Below are 24,651 nucleotides of genomic sequence, written 5' to 3'. Positions count from 1 at the left end.
GTCAGCTGTGGTTTGTGCGTCGCTGTACGCGTGACCGGTGGTAGTGTAGGTGGTCATGGCGAATCGCAGAGCTCTGCACTTCGTGTTCAAAGTGGGAAACCGCTTCGAGACGGCGTGTTTCTATCGCGATGTCCTGGGGATGAAGGTGCAGGCGGGGCGGAGAGGGGCTGGAGCGCGATGGGGGCGCGAGTGACTGAACCCCACCTGGCCGAGGGAGGAGAAAGGGGTGCGATGGGAATTTCACCGCGAACCCGGGTGTCGGACCTTAGCCCCAGGACTTCCCATTAACTCTGTGGTTTCCAGGTTCAGGAAGCATCACGAATTGCGGCTTGGGTTAGATGGACTTTGAAAGGGGGCTCACACTTACTTACCTGTGCCCACACAGGTCCTTTCAGTTGTAAGTTCTTTCACGAATGTTTATTCCTGTCTTTGCGAAGTTTCCAGTCTGTGGGAAAGATAGTAAACAAAAGGTTACGTAATACTCTTCCGGTAAACATGACTCTTCTGGTTTGGAGCCTTTTGGTTTTAGATACCAGCATAATTCAGAGCTCTACTTCTCTTGGGGCTCTTTTGAATGGATAACTCAGTCTGTTTGGGTGAACGCTCCAGCTTGTCTCAGAAGTGTGAAATCAGAACCCATTCTTTCCAACACCTGAAAGTGGCATCTCCCCAGCTGTGATTCTGCAGAGTCACCTGGGTGGCAAGCACAGGTGGAAGCTGTTGGAAGGCTTCTGCTACGCAGGGACTTCAGATGTTGTCAACTGAAAGAAAAATTAACAACCTAAGATTTTTGAGTTAATTTTTATTTGGGGACCTTCCTAAGGACTCTAGTGTGGAAGACAGCCTCTCGATAGCTCTGAGGAACTGATCTGAAGAGGCAAGGGAGGAGCTAGAAGGTATATGAGTTTTTTGCTTGAAGATGGGAAGAACCCAAAACCATGAAGGAACATCAAAAGATTACTACTAAGCACAGAAATAGATAGCTCAAGTTAATGGTTTTAGTGCTTTTCTGTGCGTGGGAAGATGGGTTCTGAGTACGTTGAAATTCTTCCTTAGAAATGCATCTTAAATATCTAGGACCAGTGTCCAAAAGCAGAGAATACTTGTTACTTTTCCATCCTGAATTCCCCTCAGGGTGTGCCATTGGTGAGCAACTGCATTAGCTGATGGTTTGATTCTTTTTGAAATGGAATTGCAGGCAATGTTGTTTACAATGTGCAAGAGTGAGACTTAATATAGAGACACTGTAGAGTACAAAGGGAATTACCTGAATTCATCAGTCATTTAAAGAATATCACCTATTTCATGGTTCTCTTTTGGGCCTTGGTGACAAAGATGAAAATGACCCTGTTATCTGTCCTCAGTTAAGATCCTGGTTTGGTGGGAATTGTATATTGTAGATGGTAATGGAAATTAAAATGTGGTGATAGAAAACCACAAAACACTCTGTTAAAGTGTTTCCTCATTGATTAAAGGTGGTTGTAAAGATTAAACGTTATTATATATGTAGTATTTGACATGTGGTTTGTAGTATGTAAGTGTTAGCTATCATTATTATAAAAGTACAAGAGGAGAGATTTACCTCTGACCTGGGTCCTCAGGAAATAATTCATAGAGACCTTGTACTTGAGTTGACCCCTAAAGATAGGATTTCCACAGACCTAGATTAGAGGTCTGAACAGCTAATGCACAAGTAAGATATGTTTAGGAAACATCACTAGTTTTACGTGCCTTTAGCTTAGGTTACTTAGTTGAAGTTGAGATGGGATCCCAGGACAAACAGGTTGGAACTGCTTCTTATAGTATCTTGAATAATACGCTAAGGAATTTGGATTTCATGTCATAGTAAATGGGGAGCTCTCTTACATTTTGCAACAGGGTAGTGATGTGATCAGAGCTGTGCTTTAGGGGCTTAATTTTATGGTGGTTTTAAGGAAAGATCAATAAGGATGATTTCTAATAGTCTGTGAGAGATGTGATGAGAGCTTGAACTGAAGCAGTAGCTGCGGGGCTCAAAAAGGAAAATGGAAACTGACACATTGAGAACGTACTGTGTAGTAGGTTCTGTGTCAAACGCTTTAATAAATTACCTATTTTCATAAGATATTAGACTCAGATCCCAATATGTCGTTCTCGGAGTTACACAACTGAAACTGTTTGATGTCATTTCAGGGTGCTCCAGTGAGCTCCCGGTACCCTAGTCCTTTATGTCTCCATGCAGGAAGAATTCAACCAGAGGCAAAGTGGTAGATAAGAAGCAGTCTATTGGAATAGGATACTTGTGAAGTTTACAAGCAGGCGGGCAAGGGATACCATGCCCCAAGAACTCAGTGGGCTGCAGTTTTGTAACCAAAGGAAAAGTGGGGAGGGAGAGAAGAACTTCTTGGTGTTTCTTGAGTAGACATCATGCTTCCATCATCAGCTCCTCCTCCAGGTTGGGCAAAGGGGTTTTCTTGTCTCTACGTGGTCAGACTAGGTCCACAAATTATTATTTCTTATGTGTGCAGAGAATGAGTCCTAGGGATCTTTAACTTACTGAGCTTACTGGGCTGGATCTCATGCCACCATTGTTTTATTGTTGGGGGGCATATCGTGCTTCTGTGGCGTGGTTTTGTTACTAAGCAAGCCTGCCTGGTTTTGTGGTTAAGCACACCTGCTTTCTTGAGTAATCATTTACAGAGGTCTCCCATATTTTTTCTATCTACAGTCCCCTAGTGGGATTCACTATTGAATCAACTGTTTTGTCCCTTTATTCTGTCCCTATCACAATTAAGTGAAGGCCATGCTTTTTTTTAACTACACATTACCACTTCCTGATGTAAGTAGATTTCACAATTTTGCTTGGTTGCCTGACCCTTGCTATCAAGCTATTCTTTTTTTTTTGGCCGTGCTGGGTCTTCATTGCTGCGTGGGCTTTTCCCTAGTTGTAGCGAGTGGGGACTACTCTAGTTGCAGTGCAGTGGCTCCTCATGTCGCAGAGCATGGGCTGTAGGGTGCAGGGGCTTCAGTAGTTGCAACACGTGGAGTCAGTAGTTGCAGCTCCCGGGCTCTAGAGCACAGGCTCAGTAGTTGGGGCCCAAGGGCTTAATTGCTCAGCAACATGTGGGATCTTTCTGCATCAAGGGTCAAAACTATATCTCCTGCAGTGCAGACAGATTCTTTACCACTGAGCCACCAGAGAAGCCCAGTATCAAGCCGTGCTCTCTTACCTCATCTTCTAGCCTGGGAAAGATATCCAGCTTGTCATCTTCTGTTCATCTTAAGTGTAAAAGCCTGCAAATGATAATGTCTGTGTTTTGACATTTTAGTTTGCGCTAAATATGCTGTGTGCAGTAAGAGAAAAACTTTGCCATTTATTCTAATTCCCTTACCAGATTCTTCGGCATGAGGAATTTGAGGATGGCTGCAAAGCTACCTGTAATGGGTATGACACCTTGTTTCTTTACATCTCCTTAAGCTCTGAATACCGCTGGAAAATAGAAAGCAGTTTCTCAAAGCAGGTAGAAGGCAGCAGAGGAAATTAAGGAGGCAATAAAAAACAAATAAGAAATTAGGGAGGCAGCTTCAGGGTCACAAAGAAATGTATTCTGTGGATGAAGCAATGTCTTATCGAGTATCTCTTAGTTAAGCTCAGTAGTCATGGCGTGAAATTCCAAGGCCTGATGGGAGTTGCAAGCTTGTTAACAAATACGCAAAACATAAATTAAGGTCAGGTGGGAAAACTGTCCCTATAGGATGCAGCTCCCTGCTTTCAAGGAAAGGTAAACGAATCTTTCCCTCAAGTAAGTGCCAGACAGGTGGTTCTGGGAGCCTTCATTGACGGGGCTCCTGAGCACTGTCCACAGCTGCTCTTAGCACCGGCTAAGGCCATCACGTCCTTACGGGTACTTGGAGGACCAGAGGGACTGCCTGCTTCTTGTTCCAGTAGCTCTCTGAGGGTGACCTGAAGCATATTTTTGTCTGTGATCATTGGGTTTTTTTTTTTTTTTTTTCCTTTCACTTTTCTAGGCCTTATGATGGGAAGTGGAGTAAAACAATGGTGGGGTATGGACCTGAGAGTGATCACTTTGTCACAGAACTGACTTACAATTATGGCATCGGCAGCTACCAGCTTGGCAATGACTTCCTGGTAAATACCATTTTGTTCTAGCCGATTTTTGACTTTATGTTTTAGAGGTCACTGAGACAGCCGTAGATAATGATGACTAACTGAATTGATGACTTTGGGTGTGGTTTAGTAATCAGTTTCATGATTTCTATTTAAAAAAGAACTAAACTGGGGTGGGGTGTGGGAGGGAGGCTCACCAGGGAGGGGATCTATGTATACAGTTAGCTGATTCATGTTGTACAGCAGAAACTTAACACAATGTGGTGAAGGAGTTATATTCCAATTTAAAAAATAATGATAATAAATAAACGTATTGAATATTAAAAAAAAAGAACAAAACTAAAAAACCTGCTTGGGTGCCTTATCTCCAAGCTGGCTTCAGGATGAAATGTGTTCTCCCAGCATTTAGAAATCAGGTTCGAGATGTAGAGACAGCTTTGAAGGAGGCAGGACTCCCCTTGGGGAATGGCTGAACTGTGAGAGGTGGAGGGGCCAAAGTCACTGGTTCATCAGATTCTCAGCACCATCCAGAGAAATGTTTTCTCTCTAGTGGACAGTTGTGATTGGTTCAGACTATTACAATCAATCCCAGTCACAGAAAAATCTGACAAGGTTTTAAGTTAAAAAAGTGGCATTGCATACGCTGTATTCATTCATTCAAGAGCTCAAGTTATTGTGCATTTATTATAGTAACAGTATTGAAACCATTGGGTGTCATTCAGGGGGCTCTGAAGAGCCCTGGTGCCATAGTCTTTTATGACTCAGCACAGAAAAGAATTCAGCTCCAGCTAAAGTGATAGATAAGCGATTTATTAGAACAGGATGCTTGTGAGGCTTACAGGCGAGCAGGCAAGAGATGCCATGTCCTGAGAACTTAATGGCTACAGTTTTATAATCAAAGGAAAAGTGTGGAAGGAGAGAACTTCTTTGTCTTTCTTGAGTAGACATCATGCTTCCATCATCACCTCCTCCTTCAGGTTGGGCAGGGGAGTTTTCTTACCTCTACATGGTCAAGCTAGGTCCACAAATTACTGGGTTTTTGTGTATGCAGAGATCTTGTCCTAGGGATCATTAACTGACTGAGTGCGCTGGTCAGGATGTTTGTCTCATGCCACCATTGTTTTATTCTTTGAGGGCATGTCCCGCACTTCTGTTGCATGGTTTTGTTACTAAGCAAGCCCTGCCTGGTTTTGTGGTTAAGCACACCTGCTTTCTTGAGTAATCATTAGCTTACAGGGGTCTCCCATATTTTTTTCTCCTTGCAGTCTCCTAGTGGGATTCACTGTTTAATCACCTACTTTGTCCCTTTAGTCTGTCCCTATCTGTATCTACCACTTGCTAATCAGTTACTGCGAGATACAGTGTCACTGGGCCCAAATACACAGCAGGAATGGAGTAATTTGTTCTTACTCAGAATCTGCCGAGGAAATCTACCTCATGTTATTTTGGTCATTTGCTCTCATTATTCCTGTTAACTCTTTAATTAACTCATTGACACATTAAAATGTAACTAGAAGGAAGTTCGTACTAGGGTCCGATATCTCAAAAGTGTTTTGCGAATGAAAAGGACGGCTCAGACTTAACATAATATATTTCTGTTTCTTTTTCTCTCTCACCATGCCACTGACTAATTTGTTCACCTAACAGATATTTCTTGTGACTTGCTCTATGGCATATCCCTTGTTAGATCCTTGGAATACAGTTGAGAGTGGAGCATGTTCCCTGGCCTAAGGAGCTCCCCGTCTGACAGGGGAAACAAATAAAGAGACAACAGGAATACAGTGTGACAAGTCTCAGATTTGGGTAGGAACAGGGGGATGTGGGAACACACAGGAGGAATCTCCAGCCTGTTCTCCGATGGGTGAGAGTTCGGGGAAGGCTTCCCGGAGGAGATATCTGAGCCAGGTGAGGGAGCCAGGACAGGACGGTGAGACGGCCGTCCTGCACACATGCACAGGCCTGGAGGTGAGGGGGAGCCTGGCGCTCAGACAACTGTGAGTCGCGCAGTCTGGCTGGAGCTTAGTGTGTGGAGAAGGTAGAGTTGAGGCTGGAGGAGTCCGCTGGGGCCGCATCATATCAGGACATTTAGATGTCCTTCTAAAAGCAGAGTGGAGCCATTTTTAAACAGGAGAATGACATAGAATTTGCAGTATCTAAGAATCCCTGGCTAGAGCAGGGAGGTTGGGTTGGCAGGGAGCAAGACTGAAAGTGAGGCAGCCAGCCCAAAGGTTATACAGTGACAGCAGTGGGAGGGAGAGTGGATGGATTTGAGAGATGTCAGAGATAGCAGTCATAGGATTTGGTGATTCACTGTATATGAGGGGCTCTGTGTTTCTCCTTATCTTTCTATTCTTTATGCTCCAAATTTAAATCAGGCAGAGAAAAAAGAGGAAAACCAACTGGTGCCATGAACCAAGGGGAGGGGGCCCAAAGCCCGCCAGACAATAAATAATAAACTTGAATGAATGAATGAATGAATGAATAAATAATCTAATACGTTATTTTAACGGTGATCATTGCAATGGGCAAAGAACAGAGGAGAGAAAAGGAGGTTGGGGGTAGGTGCAAATGGCCAGTTTCAAGCTTTCTGTGAGAAGGTGACATTTGAACAAAGGCTTGAAGAGGATAAGAGTTAGTCGTGTGGGTATCTCAGGGAAGAGCATTTCAGCTAGAAAACAGCCAGTGCAAAAGCCCTCAAACAGCACCTAGCGTGTTTGAGAAAATTCTGGGAGGACAGTGTGGCTGGAATAGAGCCAGGGAGAAGGGGAGGAGATGGGCTCAGAAATGACCTGGGTCAGGGGCTAGGCTACCCTGGTGGCTCAGTGGTAAAGAATCCACCTGGCAGTGCAGAAGATGCAGTTTCGATCCCTGGCCCCGGAAGATCCCACATGCCTTGGAGCAGCTAAGCCCGAGTGCCAAAAATGTTGAGCTTGCACCCTAGAGCCTGGGAGCTGCAACTACCAAACCCATGTACTGTAACTACTGACACCCGCACACCCTAGAGCCCATGCTTTGCAACAAGAGAAGCCACCGCAATGAGGAGTCTTCACACCACAACTAGGGAGGAGCCCCTGCTCACTAAAGCTAGAGAAAAACTCTCATGGCAACAAAGACCCAACACAGCCAAAAATAAAAAATGACCTGGGTCAGATCGTCTTGGCCCTCTTAGGCCATCGTAAGCCATCCCAGGGTAAAATGAAGAGCCATCAAGTATTTTAAGCGGAAGAATGACAACATGGGGTTGCCGTCTTGAGGACAGACAGTAGGGTGGGTTTCAGAATGTTTACTCCAGTTACAGAGTGGCTGATGGATTAACAAGACTGGAGGCAGAGGCTGATCTACCATTCAAGCTAGAAATGAGGCCGGATATATTGGAAGGCATAGTGTACATTCTCAGGTATTTTGATTACACTTAAATAAAGGATGCCTTGATAGCGGGTTTATATTTTTTGGTTTCAAAAGTAAAAATAAAAACAAAGTTTAAATAGGTAGCTGGCAAGCCAAGGGTAAGATCAAGATTTCTCTGACCAGATCTTGAAAATGAGGGGGGGTTTCTTTGTTAGTGAAAGTGAAAGTCGCTCAGTCCCGACTCTTTGCGACCCCAGGGAATTTACAGTCCATGGAATTCTCCAGGCCAGGATGCTGTAGTGGGTAGCCTTTCCCGTCTCCATAATATCTTCCCAACCCAGGGATCGAACCCAGGTCTCCTGCATTGCAGCTGGATTCTTTACCAGCTGAGCCACAAGGGAAGCCTGATTTTTGTTAGTCAATGGATCTAATTTCTCTGGCGTTTGAATTTCTGGCCTACCATCCACAAAGTTTGGAATCTTTGTGGGAGAAAAATGTCCAAGACTGACTTCAAAGTTAGTAGCAGAAAATTTTGAATGCCACTTAAATCTTAGGTGTTTGACATAAAGGCAGTGGGGTTTTCATTGTTTTCTAAAGAAGACCTGTTGTGATTATGCTCTTGGATAATTATGTTCTTTCGTTTGTCATAGGGTATCACGGTGGCTTCCAGCCAAGCTGTCAGCAATGCTAGGAAGCTGAAGTGGCCACTCAGTGAAATGGGAGATGGTGTGTTTGAAACCCAAGCCCCCGGAGGATATAAGTTCTATTTGCAGAACTGCAGTCCACCTAAGCCAGGTAATTATATCTGGACTGACAAAAGCCCTCTGTCTGAAGGCATCTGGTGGAAGAGAGGGAGCTTGACTTCTGTCTCCTGTGGAGTCTCCGTGTTGACATGACTCGTCTTTCCCAAGCCAGTGTTGTTACTTGTCCTCTAAGAAATTATATGCCCGTGTCAAAACTTTAGTGCATCCCTATCGGTATTCGGGCATGATGTGGTTCTACTGGTAACGTGTCGATGTAGGATAGTTTCAGCTGCAAATATCAGAAAACCCACCTCTAGGTTGAATGGTTAAAAAAAATGTCTTCTTAGTTCATAGAGCAGATGTTGTCTCAGTCGGAGAGACTTCAGGGTTTGTTGATCCAGCAGCTCAGCAATGGCATCAAAAACCCAGATCTTCTCTTTCTCCATCCTCTTGTCCTCAGGGGTCCTCTTCTCCCCCTCACGGAGGTAGAGTGACTGCCAGTAGCATTTGGGGCTACCCGCCCGCACACTCATCTGGTAGGAGAAAGAGAAACTGACTTCCTGTGGCTCTTCTTTAAAAGCACAGCAAAACTTTCCTAGAATCTTCTAGCAAACTTCCTGGTCAGAGTTGATTCACATACCCTGCTCCTGAACCAGTCATAGACAGGCAAGAGAAACAGATTTATCCTTAGACCAGTTAGTCGTCTCCCATGGCTGAGGACAGTTTCCCAGACCACGGTGCTGGTTCTCAGTGAGTGCAGGTGAATGAGGTGAGGAGCCCACCACGCTGACCCCCACAGTGAGCAGGAGAGAAACTGCGCTACATTTCATGTACCTCAGAGGCATCCTCATGCATCATACGTGTATTGCTGAAAATTCTGCTACCTGCTTTGCCAAGAAAGAGCCAAAAGCAAGAAAAGGAAAAGAAAAAAATTGCTGGTGAATAGCAGGGGCACTTGTGCCAGCCATTCACTCCGTGACCACAGGCACGTAAGTGGAGACCTTCTCTTCCCCGACGCTGGTCTGCCCCAGCTCCCAGACGCCCCTCATACTGAATCTGATGGTTGTGCTTAATGTTACATGCTTTTCATCCAGAGCTCAGAAGAAGAAAGAGCAATGATTCCAGTGTGGGAGATTAGACTGGTGCTGTGGGACTTACTGAGAGATGGTATTTTGGAACTTCCTGGGTGATGTAAGGGATTTCCATGACTATTGATAGGTGATTGGTGCTTTAAATACTAACTTTGATACCTAACTCCTGCCATGCATTTCGCTGTATACTTTCCCTGTAGTCTTCATGATGTTTCAGTGCATAAAATAATGGTGAGCCCCAGAGGCCTGAGATGTTTTTGTTCTTTGCAATGATAACACCTTGGGAGCTTTAATTTCTGGTTGGTAGTATAGTCAGATCTCTCAGTCTAGGTGGTGTCCATCCTTTGAGTGAATCACTCCTGTGTAGTCACACCCACTGCAACTATTCCTGTCCCTGCATCCCTTCAGGGTGTGAGTCATTTGGAATTTGTTGATTTTTCAATGAATGGGGAAAACTTAAATCTGCCAGGGCGAAGTTCCTGTGACAGACATCTTGCTTTAGTCATGGTATTGCTAGTCTAGCAAACAGGGCTAAGGCAGTGAAAATTGAAGAAAACTACATTGAGTTTACCATAGTCAGATATAAACTTGGATCAGCTCTTCTAAAAGTCACTTTACAAAATAGAAGTTTCCGGTAATATTAAGTGTTTTAATATAACTTTTATTCTTTTTTACAAAAGTACAGATTTTTTTTCTCACTAGACAAACAGGCAGAAAGAATAGAACAGATAACCACTGTTATTTTTAGAGTATATCCTTTTAGTATATCCTTTCAACTTTTTAATCCAAAGAACTAAGTATATAATCGGATACATACGGGATTCCATTGTGTGACATCATAGAAAGAGAAACAGTTGTCTGTTGTTAGAAATTCACTTTGTCCCTGGTGTCTCATTGTCATGAGCAACTCTGTGATGAGTATCTTTGATGAAAGCCCTTCACACATCCACAGTTATTTCCTTAATTGCTGAAAATGGGATTGTTCTTTCAAAAGAAGGGGACATATTTTAGACACATTCTGTCAAAATTGTTGCCCAGAAATACTACTAATTTACACTCTGCCGTTATGGTTTTTCCCATTGCACTGTAATAGTTAACTCTGTGAACTTTTTAAAATCATTTGCCGATTAGATAACAAAATGTTTTGTTTAAATTCTAACTTTGTGAGGTTAAATGTGCTTTTGTATGTTCATTCACCATTCCAGTTCCTCCTCTTTGGATTGCTGCTTTGTGCCTCTTGCTTATTTTTCTAGGATGGGCATCTTTTTCCTATTGATGTTGAAAGATGACTTAAATATTAAGGACTTCTTGCTCATTTTTCTTGTTAAAAAAGATGTTTCCTACTTTGTAGTTTAGTCTTTAATTTTTTTGTTTTGTTTTGTTTTTTATAAATTTATTTATTTTAGTTGGGGGCTAATTACTTTACAATATTGTAATAGTTTTTGCCATACATTGAATGAATCAGCCATGGGTCTACATGTGTTCCCCCTCCTGGACCCCCCATCCACCCCCCCCCCAATCCCATCCCTCCGGGTCATCCCATTGCCCCGGCCCTGAGCCCCCGTCTCATGCATCGAACATGGAATGGTGTTCTGCCTCACATATGACAATATACATGTTTCAATGCTATTCTCCCAGAACGTCCCACCCTCACCTTCTCCCTCAGAGTCCATAAAATTGTTCTATGCATCTGTGTCTCTTATTCTGTCTCGCATATAGGGTTATCGTTACCATCTTTCAAATTCCATATATATGCATTAGTATACTGTATTGGTGTTTTTCTTTCTGGCTTACTTCACTCTGTATAATGGGCTCCAGTTTCATCCATCTCAGTAGAACCGATTCAAATGTATTTTTTTTAATGGCTGAGTAATATTCCATTGTGTATATGTACCACAGCTTCCTTATCCATTCGTCTGCTGGTGGACATCTAGGTTGCTTCCATGTCCTGGCTATTGTAAACAGTGCTGCGATGAACATTGGGGTACACGCGTCTCTTTCAATTCTGGTTTCCTCGGTGTATATGCCCAGCAGTGGGATTGCTGGGTCATATGGCAGTTCTATTCCCAGTTTTTTAAGGAATCTCCACACTGTTCTCCATAGTGGCTGTACTAGTTTGCATTAGTCTTTAATTTTTATTGTAATTCTTGTTTTGGTTGTTGTGTACAAGTTTTCCATTTTGTATGATTAACCTAGCACATTTTCTTCTTCATGGTTTTTCTATCTTTGATGTCAGATTTAAAAAAAGATCCTTCTCCATCCCAAAATTGTTTAAATAATCACCTGTTTCGAGTATTTTCATGGTTTCATTCTTTCAACTTAACCCTTTAACCCATCAGGAATGTATTTTGCTATCTAGTTTAAAGGTGTCGCTTCTTCCCACCGTAAGAAGCCAGTTATCTGAATGCCTTTTATTTAACAATGTGCCCCTTCATACTGACCTAAAATCCCTTTCTTATTATAAACTGAATTCGTATATATACCTGAGCCTGTTGGGTCCTTCGGTTCCATTCCTTTGCACTGCCCTGCCCATTCCTGCTGTTTTGTTACCTTACAGATCCTGTATTAAAAATAACTCTAGCAGTGTCTGATCTTCAGAAGTCCTTGAACTACTGGTCTAATCTACTGGGAATGAAAATTTATGAAAAAGATGAGAAGGAACAGAGGGCTTTGCTGGGCTATGCTGATAACCAGGTGAGCAATCTTGGAAAGAAATAATCTGTTACTTTAGGTTTGACTTATAAATGAGTTTAATATGAAGGTTATTCACATAGTTTCTTCGTAGTATTTCAGTATTTAGAACAGAAAGGAGAAAATAAAACTGCCGGGAAACTTACCACCCAGATATTACCTTTATTTATATTTGGAGATATATCCTTTCAAGAGCGGATTTGGTGCGTCAGAGGAGATGTAGGATGCAATGATGCAATGATGATCATCTATTTTCCTCTTTTTTTAAAAAAAAATAACATTTGAACACGATTTAGTCCTTGTACTTTGACCCAACAAGTCTACTAAGAATTTTTTTCATAGACGTACTCATCCTACACGTGTACAAAGGAGTGTGTACAAGTTTATCTGCTGTGGCATTATTTGTAATAGCAAGATATAACCTAGGGAATTCCCTGGTGGTCCACTAGTTAGGACTTCACGCTTTCACTGCTGAGGGCCTGGGTTCAGTTTCAGGCAGGGGAACTAAAGCCTGCAAGTGGCCCAGTGTAAACAAAAAAAAAAAGAAAAGAAATAGCCTAAATGCTCTATGGATTCAGTAGTTGAGTGATTTATGGTTCATGCATAGAATGTACTACTAAAGCAGCCATCAAAAAAATGAGTCTTTATGTGCTGAGATGGCAACGTTAATTAGAGAAAAACAAGGGAAAGAATAATATATAAATTATGTTACCATTTGTATGAAAAAAAAAATAAAGGATATATGCCTATGCTGTGTATCTAGAAGGATACACTGATTGGTTGCCACTGGGGTGACAGTAGGAGGGAGACTTAGAATTTACTTTATTCCTTTATCCTGGTTTTCTTTTTTTTTTTAATCACGTGACCTGTTCTGAAAAATAAACCCACTTTCTCATGTCTTTTCAGTGTAAGCTGGAGCTGCAGGCCATCCCGGGGAAAGTTGATCATGCAACAGGTTTTGGACGCATTGCCTTTTCTTGCCCTCAGAAAGAGGTAATGTTTGGTACCAGGTCTTCTGTTGAAACTCTGTGACTAGCGACTTCCAAGATCTAGGAACCCTGGCCCTCCCTGCTCCAGGTTTATGCTGGTTGTGGCTTTGGTATGAAGTTCAACAGTTGTCTCAAGAGCAGCTGAGAGAATAGAAATCAAACAAGTGGTGCCAAGTTGATCTGAGAGTCCTCCAGGGCTGCTGGGGACCACAGCCCCAGATTGGTGTGGTACCCCTTGCTCACTGTACCTTTTTGTTTTCCTCAAGTTGTCAGACTTAGAAGACTTGATGAAAAGGGAGAACCAGAAGATTCTGACTCCCCTGGTGAGTCTGGACACTCCAGGGAAGGCGACCGTGCAAGTGATCATTTTGGCTGACCCTGTAAGTATCACCCAGGAAGGGGACAGGCTGCCCCAGGGTTTTCTTCTGAGGTGTCTCTCTGCCAAATTTCTTTTCTCTCTTGGTGTAGGATGGACATGAAATTTGCTTTGTGGGGGATGAAGCATTTCGAGAACTCTCAAAGGTGGATCCAGAGGGAAACAAATTATTGGATGACGTGAGTCTCATTTCTCAATTCCTATCCCCTTTGGCCGAAGGGGATAATGTGTATGGAGAAAGGCCAGTTCTTACTTTCAGAGCCCTGTCCTTTTGCTGTTGGGGTGACTTGAGCCAGAGACTTGTGTCAACTTCATGACCACCTATGTGACTCTTGGCGGGGTGCAACATCTGTGCCTTCCCAACCTTCGGGCTGCCTTGAGGAAACCGCTGCTGCTAAATACATCACTGTTCTGCTCAGAGACCAGAAGTGCCCGACAGCCATCCATTCTCACTGTCTTAGCCCCTTGGTCATATCTTCTCCATTCTACAGCATCTTCTTCGTCTTTCCTGGCGAATTATTCTCACCAGCGTACAAACTAACTCCAACATCTTGAAAAACTCTTATTATTCACCCCATATCCATTCTCCAAGTTCCTTCTAAAAATCTCCCTGCACGCCATTTCTACTTCTTTGTGTGTGTGTGTTTAATGTCTAATTTTGTCAGGATAGTGATTGATGGAGTAAGTCATCTCTTTTTAATGAGAAACACAGAAGCTAGTTGTTTGCAGGTGGTGAGAAGGGTGGGGTGAGGGACAGCAGAAGAAACTTCATTGTAGTTGTTTTCTGAGGCAGAAGGGGTATTTTGCTTTCAGAATACGAGAAGGAAAAAGGAGGAAGTACATCAGATTGTGCCTCATAGTGAAGAGGCTCCTGAGGAAGGGAGTGAGGGCTGCCATTCCAGATGAAGCTGTGTGACCTGGGGATCTCAGCACAGATTCCCAGCATCTCTGAACCCAGATTTCCTGCCTGCAAAATGGAGGAGACAGTCACAGATTTCTTTGGCCATGAGTGCTATGATCTCATAGTTCTTTCTTTTTTTATTGAAGTATAATTGATTCATAATGTTGTGTTAATTTCTTCTGTATCATTTCTACTTCTTACCTTCCATTCACGTTTCACTCTGTCCTGCACTGGCTCCTATCGCACGGTGAAACGCTCGCATTGGCGTCATCAGTGACCTCCCTCTTGCCAAATCCAGTGACTGGCTTTTCATCCTCATCAGACATGATCTTCTAGCAGCCTGCGAAGCCACTGTGTAGTGTCGTACCCCAGCTTCCAGCTCATACCTCATAGGTAGTCGGTGCTCAGTGAATACGTTGCTGCTGCTGAAAAGGAATGAATCCACCAGTCCTGGTTTCGTCACTTAGTATCTATGTGACTGACCTCAAGAAATTTACTTCAAGTCTCTAAACTGCAGTTTTCTTAAACAGAAATGTGAGGAAATAAGGTTATCCACCTCCCAGGATTGTTGTGTGGTTTATAGTGCTTGGCAAACTGCTGACATAATAACGGACACTCAGTTGAAGTTTATCAAAGCCAGAAATGTACAGAAGCTTTAGTGTTTCTAAATATTACCATGAAGGAAAAATAAATCTCAGGCAGCCTCTCAGTTGGCATATTGACTAGACTGTTCTTCTTGCTCTTTCATCACTGACCGACTTCCTCGTCTCTCTTCTCCCTTGACGTTGGAGATACCGCCATCTTCCTGTCTGTCTGTCTGACGGCTTCCCCTCAGCCACAGGCACCTTTTTCTGTGACTGATCCTGAAGTGATGTTGCCCACAGTCCCACTCTGGCTGTCTTTTACTCTCCTAGTACATTCTTTCTCTTCTCTGAGAAGTTACCTGCTCCTCTGGTTATCTCTGCTCTGAGCTTCAGCCATCATCTGTTCTAGACTTACTAATTTCTAGTTCCCACTCCCCCCTAAGCTCTAAACAGGAATTTTTGATTGTTGTTACTGAGGTAAAATATACATTGAATTTAAGTGTACAGAAATTGGTGTTCACATTGATAAATTTTGACACTTTGATAAACTCATATTCACTACTCAAAATATAGAGCATTTTCATCATTATAGAAAGGTCTCTTATGCCTGTTTTTAGCTTCCAGCTCCTCCTTCCAGCAGCAACCACTTTTCTGATTTCTGTCATACTGGCTTTGTCTATCCTTGGCCTTCATATAAATGGAATGGCTTCTTTCAGTAACATTTTTGAAATTCCTCCATGTAATTGCACATTCCAGAGTTCCTTTTTTTTCCTTTTGCTGAGTAGTATTCCGTTGTGTGAATGTAGTAATCTGCTTATCCGTTCTTCCAGTGGTGGACATTGGAATTTTTTTCCAGATTTTTGTCTGCTATAAGGAAGACCGCTATGAACAGTCTCATGTGACTCTTTTGGTGCACGTATGTTTCATTTCTCTTGCGTAAATACCTGGGAGGGGAATTGCTTTTACTTTCTAAGAAGCTGCCAAACAGTTGTCCAAAGTGATTGAATATTTTAAACTATCGGTCACGTATGAATAGAAGAGTTCCAGCTGTTCTAAATCCTCACCAACATTTGTGTGTTGTCTTTTTGTCCATTTCTTGCCATAATTTTATTTATTTATTTTTTTTTATAAATTTATTTATTTTAGTTGGGGGCTAATTACTTTACAATATTGTAATAGTTTTTGCCATACATTGACATGAATCAGCCATGGGTTTACATGTGTTCCCCTTCCTGGACCCCCCACCCACCTCCCTCCCCATCCCATCCTTCTGGATCATCCCATTGCCCCGGCCCTGAGCCCTTGTCACATGCATCGAACATGGAATGGTGTTCTGTTTCACATATGATAATATACATGTTTCATTGCTATTCTCCCAGAACGTCCCACCCTCACCTTCTCCCTCAGAGTCCATAAAATTGTTCCATGCATCTGTGTCTCTTATTCTGTCTCGCATATAGGGTTATCGTTACCATCTTTCAAATTCCATATATATGCATTAGTATACTGTATTGTTGTTTTTCTTTCTGGCTTACTTCACTCTGTATAATGGGCTCCAGTTTCATCCATCTCAGTAGAACCGATTCAAATGTATTTTTTTTTAATGGCTGAGTAATATTCCATTGTGTATAGTAACTTGGCCAGCCAGGACTTGAGGGCATCCACATCCTCTATGAGCATGGTGCAGGGAAGGCGGGCTCGGCCGCCGCTCTTGTTCGGGCCTGCCGCGAGTCGCCCCTCGCCGCCTCCTCATGCCTTCTTCACAGCTCCGGGTGCCTCAGCCCACCGGGCATCTTAGGAGACTTCAACCTACTCCCCCGGCCGGGGCCTAACAGGAACTAACCCCCATAATTTTATTTTTAATTACTGTTCAGTCGCTAAGTCGTGTCCGACTCTTGACCACTGTGTGGACTGTGGCACTCCAGGCTCCTCTGTCCTCCACCATCTCCTGGAATTTGCTCAGATTTGTGTCCATTGAGTTGGTGATGCTATGATTAAAAATTCCAAATATACACAAAAGAGAACAACAAATCCCTATGTGATTATCACCCATCAACTCTGCCATAATTTTTCATCATTCCTTTCCACCCCACTTTTTTTTTTTTGGGCAGTGGAGATGTTTGTTGGAGAATTTTAAGGCAATTTCAGATGCCATGTCATTTCAACCCTAAATACTTAAGTGTTTTACACATTTTAAGATAATTTAAAAAGTAAAAGTTAAGGAATTTTCTTATATACCACAGCAACATCATCACACTTAAAAAATCAACAATGTGAGACTTACCTGGTGGTCCAGTGGTTAAGACTCCATGCTTCTGATACAGGGTGCATGGGTTTGATCCTTGGTCCAGGAACTAAGATCCCCCGTGCCACACGGTGTAGCCAAAAAAAATCAGCAATATATCCTTAATGTCACCTAAAATCCAGTTCTTATTCAGTTTTCCCTGGCCATCTAAAAATGGTTTTATATATTAGTTTGTCCCATGTATTTTGTTTGTTTCTTTACTGCCCTGTGTATTTTTTAATTGGCTTTAATATGATTGGACTATATCAATATGAATAACTTACCTGATCTATTGAGTTTCACGAAAAACTAACCAGAAGACACACCAATGATCTATTTTACATTTTAGCCATTCTCTAACCTCAAAATATGAATTTATTTTCACTCTGTGTGTCTTTGCTTAACATTATTTTATTCTCCTAGCATGTCCCTTTTCTCATTTGAATATTTGCATATTTTTCAAGGCCCATTTAAATCCACATTTTTAAAAAATTTGACTCTTATTGATGTGTTGGACTTCTGGATACGAGTCATTTGTTAAATAATCTGTAAAGATGAGTACTTTTCCCATTCAGTGGCTTGCCTATCTATTTTCTTAATAGAGTCTTTTGAAGAGAAGACATTTCTTTCAGCCCAGTTCATCAACTCTTCCTTTTATGCCTAGTGCTTTTTGTGTCACACTAGTGTTACAGCCAAAGAACCTCTTAACCTGGACAAACTATGAACATTACAACTCCACATGCCTATGACTTACTTTGTCTTACTTCAGATCCATTCTTCGTTAATATTGTAGAAAAACAAAAGTTACTATTTATTAAGCATCTCCTATACTGACATGTTCTTAAGTGCCTTACCTATATTCTGTAACTCTTACCATAATTTGCAAAGTGGATAGCATTCCCCTTTCAGATAAGGAAGCTGAGTTTCAAAAGAATAAGTCACTCAATATTATACATTCCACAGGTTAGCAGGGCAGGGGCCCAAAGAGAGGTCTTTCAGGTTTCAAAGGCAGTTCTTTTTTCCTCTTCTGTACTCTGCTTCCTCCCCTGGTAGTACTATTTATCTATTATCACAGTGGTTTAAGCTAGAATCCTCAGAGCCAGTTTTTCTTTTAACATTTAATATGCTTTTTAAAAAAATAGCATTTATTTATTTGGCTGTGTCGTGCGGGGCATGGACTATCTAATTGGTGGTGTGTGGGCTTCAGTAGTTGTAGTGCACAGGCTTAGTTGCCCTGGGGCATGTGGGATCTTGGTTCCCTGGCCAGGGGTTGAACTTGTGTCCCCTGCATTGCAAGGCAGATTCTTAACCACTGGACCACCAGGGGAGTCCCTAATATGCTTTTTATTTTAGAATACTTTTAGATTTACACACAGAGCCATTTCTGAATATTGTTGCTCCTCACCCCTACATTCTCTTAGCAACAAGTCACCAAGAGCTGGGAGTTCTCCCTCGGAAATCCTCTGTCTACTTCTCTTTTGAAAAGGCTCTCATTTTCACCCCCAAATGCTGCACAAACCTCCTCCCAGCTTCTAGTCAATCTCTGATACCAGCAGTAGGCTTTCTAAAGCATAAATCCAGTAATTTTAAAAAAACTGTTTAATCTTCCGATGGCTTTTTGTGGCCTCCAAGATAAGTTCAGAAGCCTGGCAGTGCACGTGACATGTCTGGCCACAGTGTGTGCCGCCTCTCCTCCCCAACTCACCCCCTTTCAGTCCCACTGAACTGTTTATATTAACCAAGACAGATCTTCGTGCCTCCGCCCAAGGGTTGTTTTCCTTTCTCCCCTCCCCACATACTCCACTCATCCTTCAAAACTCAGAAGCTTTCTTGGCTTTTGCACACCGGTTTGTTGCTTCTCCCTACTTTCAATGGCTCCTAGAAGACAGAAACATCTGTGTCTGGGAAGTGGGGAGGTTTTGGTCTTCTTTGGCATAGTTTTGATTTTTAAATACATTTTATTTTCACCAACGTATTTTTAAAACGCTTTTGAAAATCAGAAACACACAAAACAAATAAGACCTTTTATTTTCATCAAGGGCTTCCCAGGTGGCTCAGTGGTAAAGAATCTGCCTGCCAATGTAGGAGATGCAGGTTCAATCCCTGAGTTGGGAAGATCCCCTGGAAGAGGACATGGCAACCCACTCCAGTATTCTTGCCTGGAGAATCCCATGGACAGGGGAGCCTGGTGGACTGTAGTCCATGGGGTCGCAAAGAGTCAGAAATGACTTAGCACCTGAGCGTGTATTTTCATTAAAATGAAAAATCAGATAGTACTGAGATTCTATATAAACGCAGTGATGCCATCTCTGAGTCCCACTGCCCATGGCAGCCACTCTCAGCTTCACTGTTTCTTCACTTTCAGTTGCAGACAACATCTTTTGACTTCCTGCTGAAATAGATGAATGATTTTACACTAGTTCTCCAACTAGTTAGTTACTCCTTTCCCGTTGGTCTGATAATCACGTTTTTGTGGTCCTATTATACACCAGGACACACACGCACACATATCCAGCTGCAAAAGAGTTGTTTCCATATCTGAATCCTCAACTATTTCATGTGCTTCTCAAAGCGTCAGCCTTTATCTCTGCTGCCACACCTGAGTGCAGCATAATACCTGCCTCATAAAGAAAACTGGCATTTTTAAAGGTACAGTTGTCACTCAGTATCCTCAGGGGTCAGTTCCAGGACCCACTGGGAATACCAGAATCTAGGATGCTCAGGTCCCATAGTCAGCCCTCCATATCTGCAGACACAGAACCCGTGGAAACAGAGGCCTAACTAATTCAGTCCTTGAATGTATTTCCCTACCAAACAGCTAATTAGCATACACTCGGTTATATTGGACCCGGCGTTTTAGGAGACTTCTATTGTAAGCCCTACTCCTACCAATTCCCCTGCCCCCTTCTAAGACCTCAACCCCATGGACTAATACGATAAAAGCACTCTGGTGGAACCAAAGCATACTGTTTTTTAACAAAGCTTTTTTTAGTTAAGCAGCCCCAAATGAAGTAGTACCAACATCAGTGAAATAGGAAGGAGGTGTGGAAACAGGAAACAGTTCCAAGCTCATTACTAAAATGTCAGAATAACTTTTCACATTTGGTCTCATGATTAGACTGAGTCTCCTGAGCACTAAAGATTCTTGAGAGGGGGACTTCCCTGGTAGTCCAGGGCTTAAGACCTCCGTGCTTCCACCACAGGGAAGCATGAATTCGATCTCCATTGGGGGAACTAAGATCCCACGTGCTGTGTGGCACAGTCAAATAAAAATAAAGATTTTCTTGGGAGCCCACCGAGATGCTAAGAACACTTTCTGTTCCAAAGAGCCCACAGCCTAGTGTGCTTGGCCTTGCTCTTCAGCCAGCCGTCAGCCACACTTCCTGGCTGCAGCCTCTGCCCTTTACTCTAAAGTGAGAACTGACAAGCAATTGCTCGATACCTAGCAGCAACATCTGTCAAAGTAAACACAAGACTCTCTACTGAATGAACATCTTTTAATTATAAATTTCTTGATTGTGGGCAATGAGATACGAAGTAGATTGTAAGTTTTATTTTCTGGATTGAGATTAAATAATTCCAATTTCGTTTCTACAGGCAATTGCAGGAGATAAAAGTGATGCATGGTTTGCTGCACAAAAGAAACCAAAGGCGACAGGTTAACTGAAGACATCACATGCAACAAGCATTGGTGATTCTTGCCCAGCACCTGTGAGGCCTGACGTGTGCATTACCTGATGAATGCTCTCACAACTTGGTGGATTCCTGTACAGGCAAAGAGGCTGGGGTGGTGACGATGCATGTATTTTAATCTTTAAAAGCTCTGATATATTGTAGAAAATCCTATCATCATCGGTTCATTTAAAGAACTCTTGCTGTCACTGCAAGGGTACATTTTGTATTTAACTATATTAGATTAGTAATAAATTCTTCTCCAGGCTTGGACAGCTATGTGGAACATGACCTTTGATTGAGGGTTGAGGGAATTTTGATAAGCATGTAGGTTTAATGAGAACAACTAAATCCAGATAAATTCAAATCAGTTACTTATAGCAGGAGTCCTTCCAGGACCTGGAGACAGTATGTTGTTCTAATGTCTTACTGTGGCAGGCCTTGACATATAAAAACTTTTAAAGAAATGTCGTGCCTTGAACCAAAAGGTTTGGTGCCAGAGTCCAGCTCCAGCAGGTCCAAAGTTCCCTCAGGATGGACTGCGTCGGCGATATGAATGAGAAGACACAGCGAGTCTCTCAGCATTTCCAAGTGTCTTCCGACTTTATTGTTTTTAAGACAGCTTTTATATTTTTAGTGGTATATAGAAACAAATGTAAAGTATAGAGTCATACCAATTCAGCTTAAGGGACATACCAATTCAGCTTAACGAGTATATCTTAATGGGCCCATCAAGTTAGCTCAATGGGCCAGCAGTTTCGACCCTCATCGAAGCCGTTTGCATGTCTTTAGTTACAAAAAGCCTCATTTTGTTTACATCATCTTCTGGCCTGGTGGCCTGCTAACACCTTGTGACTCTCTATTGATAAAGGTTGACCAATCAGAACACTTTTGTATAGGGCACATCAGGAAAGAATTCATCAACAGGAAGTTTCAAGGTAAAACCTGTTTTTGGTAATTTACTCTATGCCTTGAGCTTAACAGAAAGGAATGTAGTTCCATAAAGTCAAAGAACAGCAAGCTGAAATTCACCTCTAAGTAAGAATCATCAGTTAAATCAACAATTGTCTTATTATTTGTATTAAAGCTCAACTTCTATTTATATAAATCCCTAACTATTATGCTTTCATTATATAGGCTAAATATGTTAAGAGTAAAAACATAGTGAGTAAATATAGATTAAGTAACAGTTTCACAAAGCAATATTTTTTGTATTTCCTAACAAGCCTTTTTTCCTGTGAAGGGTTTTTGTGCCCATGGGGGCTTTCTCTGCGGAGGCTCTCAATGCTGTTTTTTTACTAGGGAGCAATTATGCACATTAGCTCCAAAGGCACAGGTACATTTATTAAACAAACCACTATGTTAGCAAAAGGAATTTAGATCAGCATACTCTGTATCCCAGATAATTTTATTTAGGGTGCTACCGTTCAGGGGCCTTGTTGATTTGAGGTTTCAGAATGATCTATTTTAGAAGGGAATCAGGAAAGGCCTTTTGCCTAAGTCATAGAAAATAAGAAGAGGTTTATTATAGCAAGCATCAGAAAGAGAGATGTCATTTTTAAGGTGAGCGCTGAGACAGCCTCTCGAGAATCCCTGACGCCTGAGTTGCTCTGCTCGTCAGTCCTTCTCCTCATGACTCTGTCATGAGTGGGGATCTCGTGAGCTGGCTCCCAGCAGTTTGGTTAACATTCTGATATTCCTTGCTTTAAATTTTTTAGTCAGAAAAAACAGAAGGATGTAATGTGTAATGTTGCTACATGCCTGGCTCTGTTAGTCTCTCTCTCTCTATATATATATATATATATGTATTTTTTTGCTTTTAATCCTCTTAAGAGACCATGTTAGATTTCTTAGAGATGGATTAGATGATTTCTTCAGTATGAAAAACTTTTAAGATATTTTCTTGTTATTTTCTTTTTGATTCTGCAGAACAAATCACTTTTTATCACTGGAAACAAGTTGGGCATTTTTATTATTATAAAATGTTTTTTGGAAATTATGCTTCTGAAATCAAGCTGTTACAACCAGTTTGTAAGAATCATTATTTAAAAGTGGTGGTCAGTTTCATACTTTAGGGAAGAAACTAAGGAGATTAGAAAGGACTGACTCAGAAGTTACCAGTTCCTGCACAATATACATGAAATTACTTGTAAATCATAGCCTCTGAAACCAATTGTTAGTTTCAAAGCAAACCAAACTATGTTCCTCCTGTCCACAATTGGTTCACCTTTTTTCTATGCATAGAGAACTTATTATATGAATTTTGAATAATCAATTAAATGCCTTGTCTGTGTTCTTTAGACTATGATTCATTACTTCTCAGGTTTTCTGTTAGATTATTAAGTAATTCTTGATGTTTCTCTCTAGTAATACTGTTTTCCTGAAAAGAAACTATACTTTTCCCAGTGTGTTAGACTGCTTTTTTGTAGCCTTCTATTTTGCAAGGCATGTGGAATCTTTGTTTCCTGATGAGGGATCAAACTCATTCACCCTGCAGTGGAAGTATGCAGTCTTAACCACTGGACCACTAGGGAAGTTCCTGATGCGGCCTTCTAAGTTTGTTATAGTAAAACAAGTGGTTTATGTTAAATACTAAACACATGCTAGATTCCTCTTTATCTTACCCCCAATTTTTTCTCTTAATGTTCAGCTCTGCACAAGAAAACTGAATGCTGTTTATCTATCTGGGACATTTTAGCTTTATGATATCAGCCCCCTTTTATTTCTCTCATTGCCTGTCATTTTTCCTTTGTTGCAGTCTTTAACATTTTATTCATCCTAAAACCATTTACTGTACCACTTTCACCTTTTATCAAGCAGTCCAAAAGTTGATCTCTGCACAAGGCAGCTACTAATTTTAAACCAGAAGTTAATACTTTCCCTCCCCTGGGGATGTAAAGGTTTAAAGATGGTTTTGTCCACTCTGGTGTTTTTAAACAGATGAAATTGGAAAGTTCCTCCATTTCTCCAGCGTTGTGTTTTCAGAGTAGTGATTTTGTTTGTTCAACCTTCAGGGTTGTGGTCCTAATATATTAAGTTGAGGTTCAAATATCTCTTGGGTTTAAATCCAGAGAGACTGTGATATGGGAGTTCTCCCAGGTGAGCCTGGAGAGTTAGTATGAAATCCACATTTGTCTGACACTGGGATGGAATTAGCAAAGCTAGGGACTTTCAGTGCTCCTTAATGTGACTTTCTGCCTATCTCACCTGTCCCACAATGTCATTGTGGTCTAGCAGAGTTTCCAGGAGGGTTCCCCCTTGTCCGCTGAAATTTATGGTAGAAATTGATGGGAAATTTCAGTTTGGTCTAAGATAGCTTTCCTTTACCCTTGGGAAATCTGTAGAAAACTTATTACTCTGTCCTTAAAGAGAAGTAAACAGGCACCCTTGCCTCCGACCTCTTTATAAGGTAATAGAGCCAGTGGTTCAAAAATAAAAACAATATGAAAAGGTACTTACTGAAAAGCCTGTTCCTCCCCATCAATCCCATACCCCCTTTCTCCTCATTAAGCATACGCATATGTTCTTTCTCTCCTTTTCTCCCAAAATTTTAGCACACTGGGTATACTATACATTACTTAAAAAATGTAGAGTAGAGTCCTTATGGTATAGTTTATTGGGTTTTATAATGATTTACAGAATGGTATGGCTATATACTACAGCACTTAAATTGACAACATATTTTGGAACAAGGTGTTCTATTATTATTTTTACTATTAATTCACATTTACTGTGAATCATGGTCCTAAAAGCATCAAAATGTGTTCATAGTATCTTCCAGAGAGAACAGCACCATTGTACAGCGTGGTTCCTGTCCAATTTATAGTTAAAAGGAGTAGTCCTTTAGTCACTGTGGTATCCTGA

At 41.7% G+C, this 24,651-nt stretch overlaps 1 protein-coding gene across 10 annotated transcripts; it reads left to right on the top strand.

The window, feature by feature from the left end:
* Window positions 1-32: 32 nt before the first annotated feature.
* Window positions 33-23,087, top strand: GLOD4 (glyoxalase domain containing 4). Of its 10 annotated transcripts, none has more exons than XM_081580170.1 (9): window positions 33-145; window positions 3,375-3,424; window positions 4,009-4,129; window positions 8,107-8,251; window positions 11,848-11,984; window positions 12,888-12,974; window positions 13,276-13,350; window positions 13,439-13,525; window positions 20,713-23,087. In XM_081580170.1, the coding sequence occupies exons 1-9, from the start codon at window positions 56-58 to the stop codon at window positions 20,776-20,778; spliced, it is 858 nt and encodes a 285-aa protein (XP_081436296.1). In that variant the 5' UTR covers window positions 33-55; the 3' UTR covers window positions 20,779-23,087. The 10 variants fall into 10 exon arrangements, with proteins under 10 accessions (XP_081436296.1, XP_081436300.1, XP_081436299.1 ...); XM_081580174.1 differs by having other exon boundaries at window positions 13,237-13,293; XM_081580173.1 differs by having other exon boundaries at window positions 13,237-13,350; window positions 13,493-13,525.
* The last annotated feature ends 1,564 nt before the right edge of the window (window positions 23,088-24,651 follow it).

The sequence above is a fragment of the Giraffa tippelskirchi genome, chromosome 3 (assembly GCF_054371585.1).
Source record: "Giraffa tippelskirchi isolate mGirTip1 chromosome 3, T2T-mGirTip1v1.2.pri, whole genome shotgun sequence".
NCBI classification, from domain to species: Eukaryota; Metazoa; Chordata; class Mammalia; order Artiodactyla; family Giraffidae; genus Giraffa; species Giraffa tippelskirchi.
Note: the sequence above shows the minus strand (reverse complement) of the source record. Positions and strands in the feature narration are given on the sequence as shown.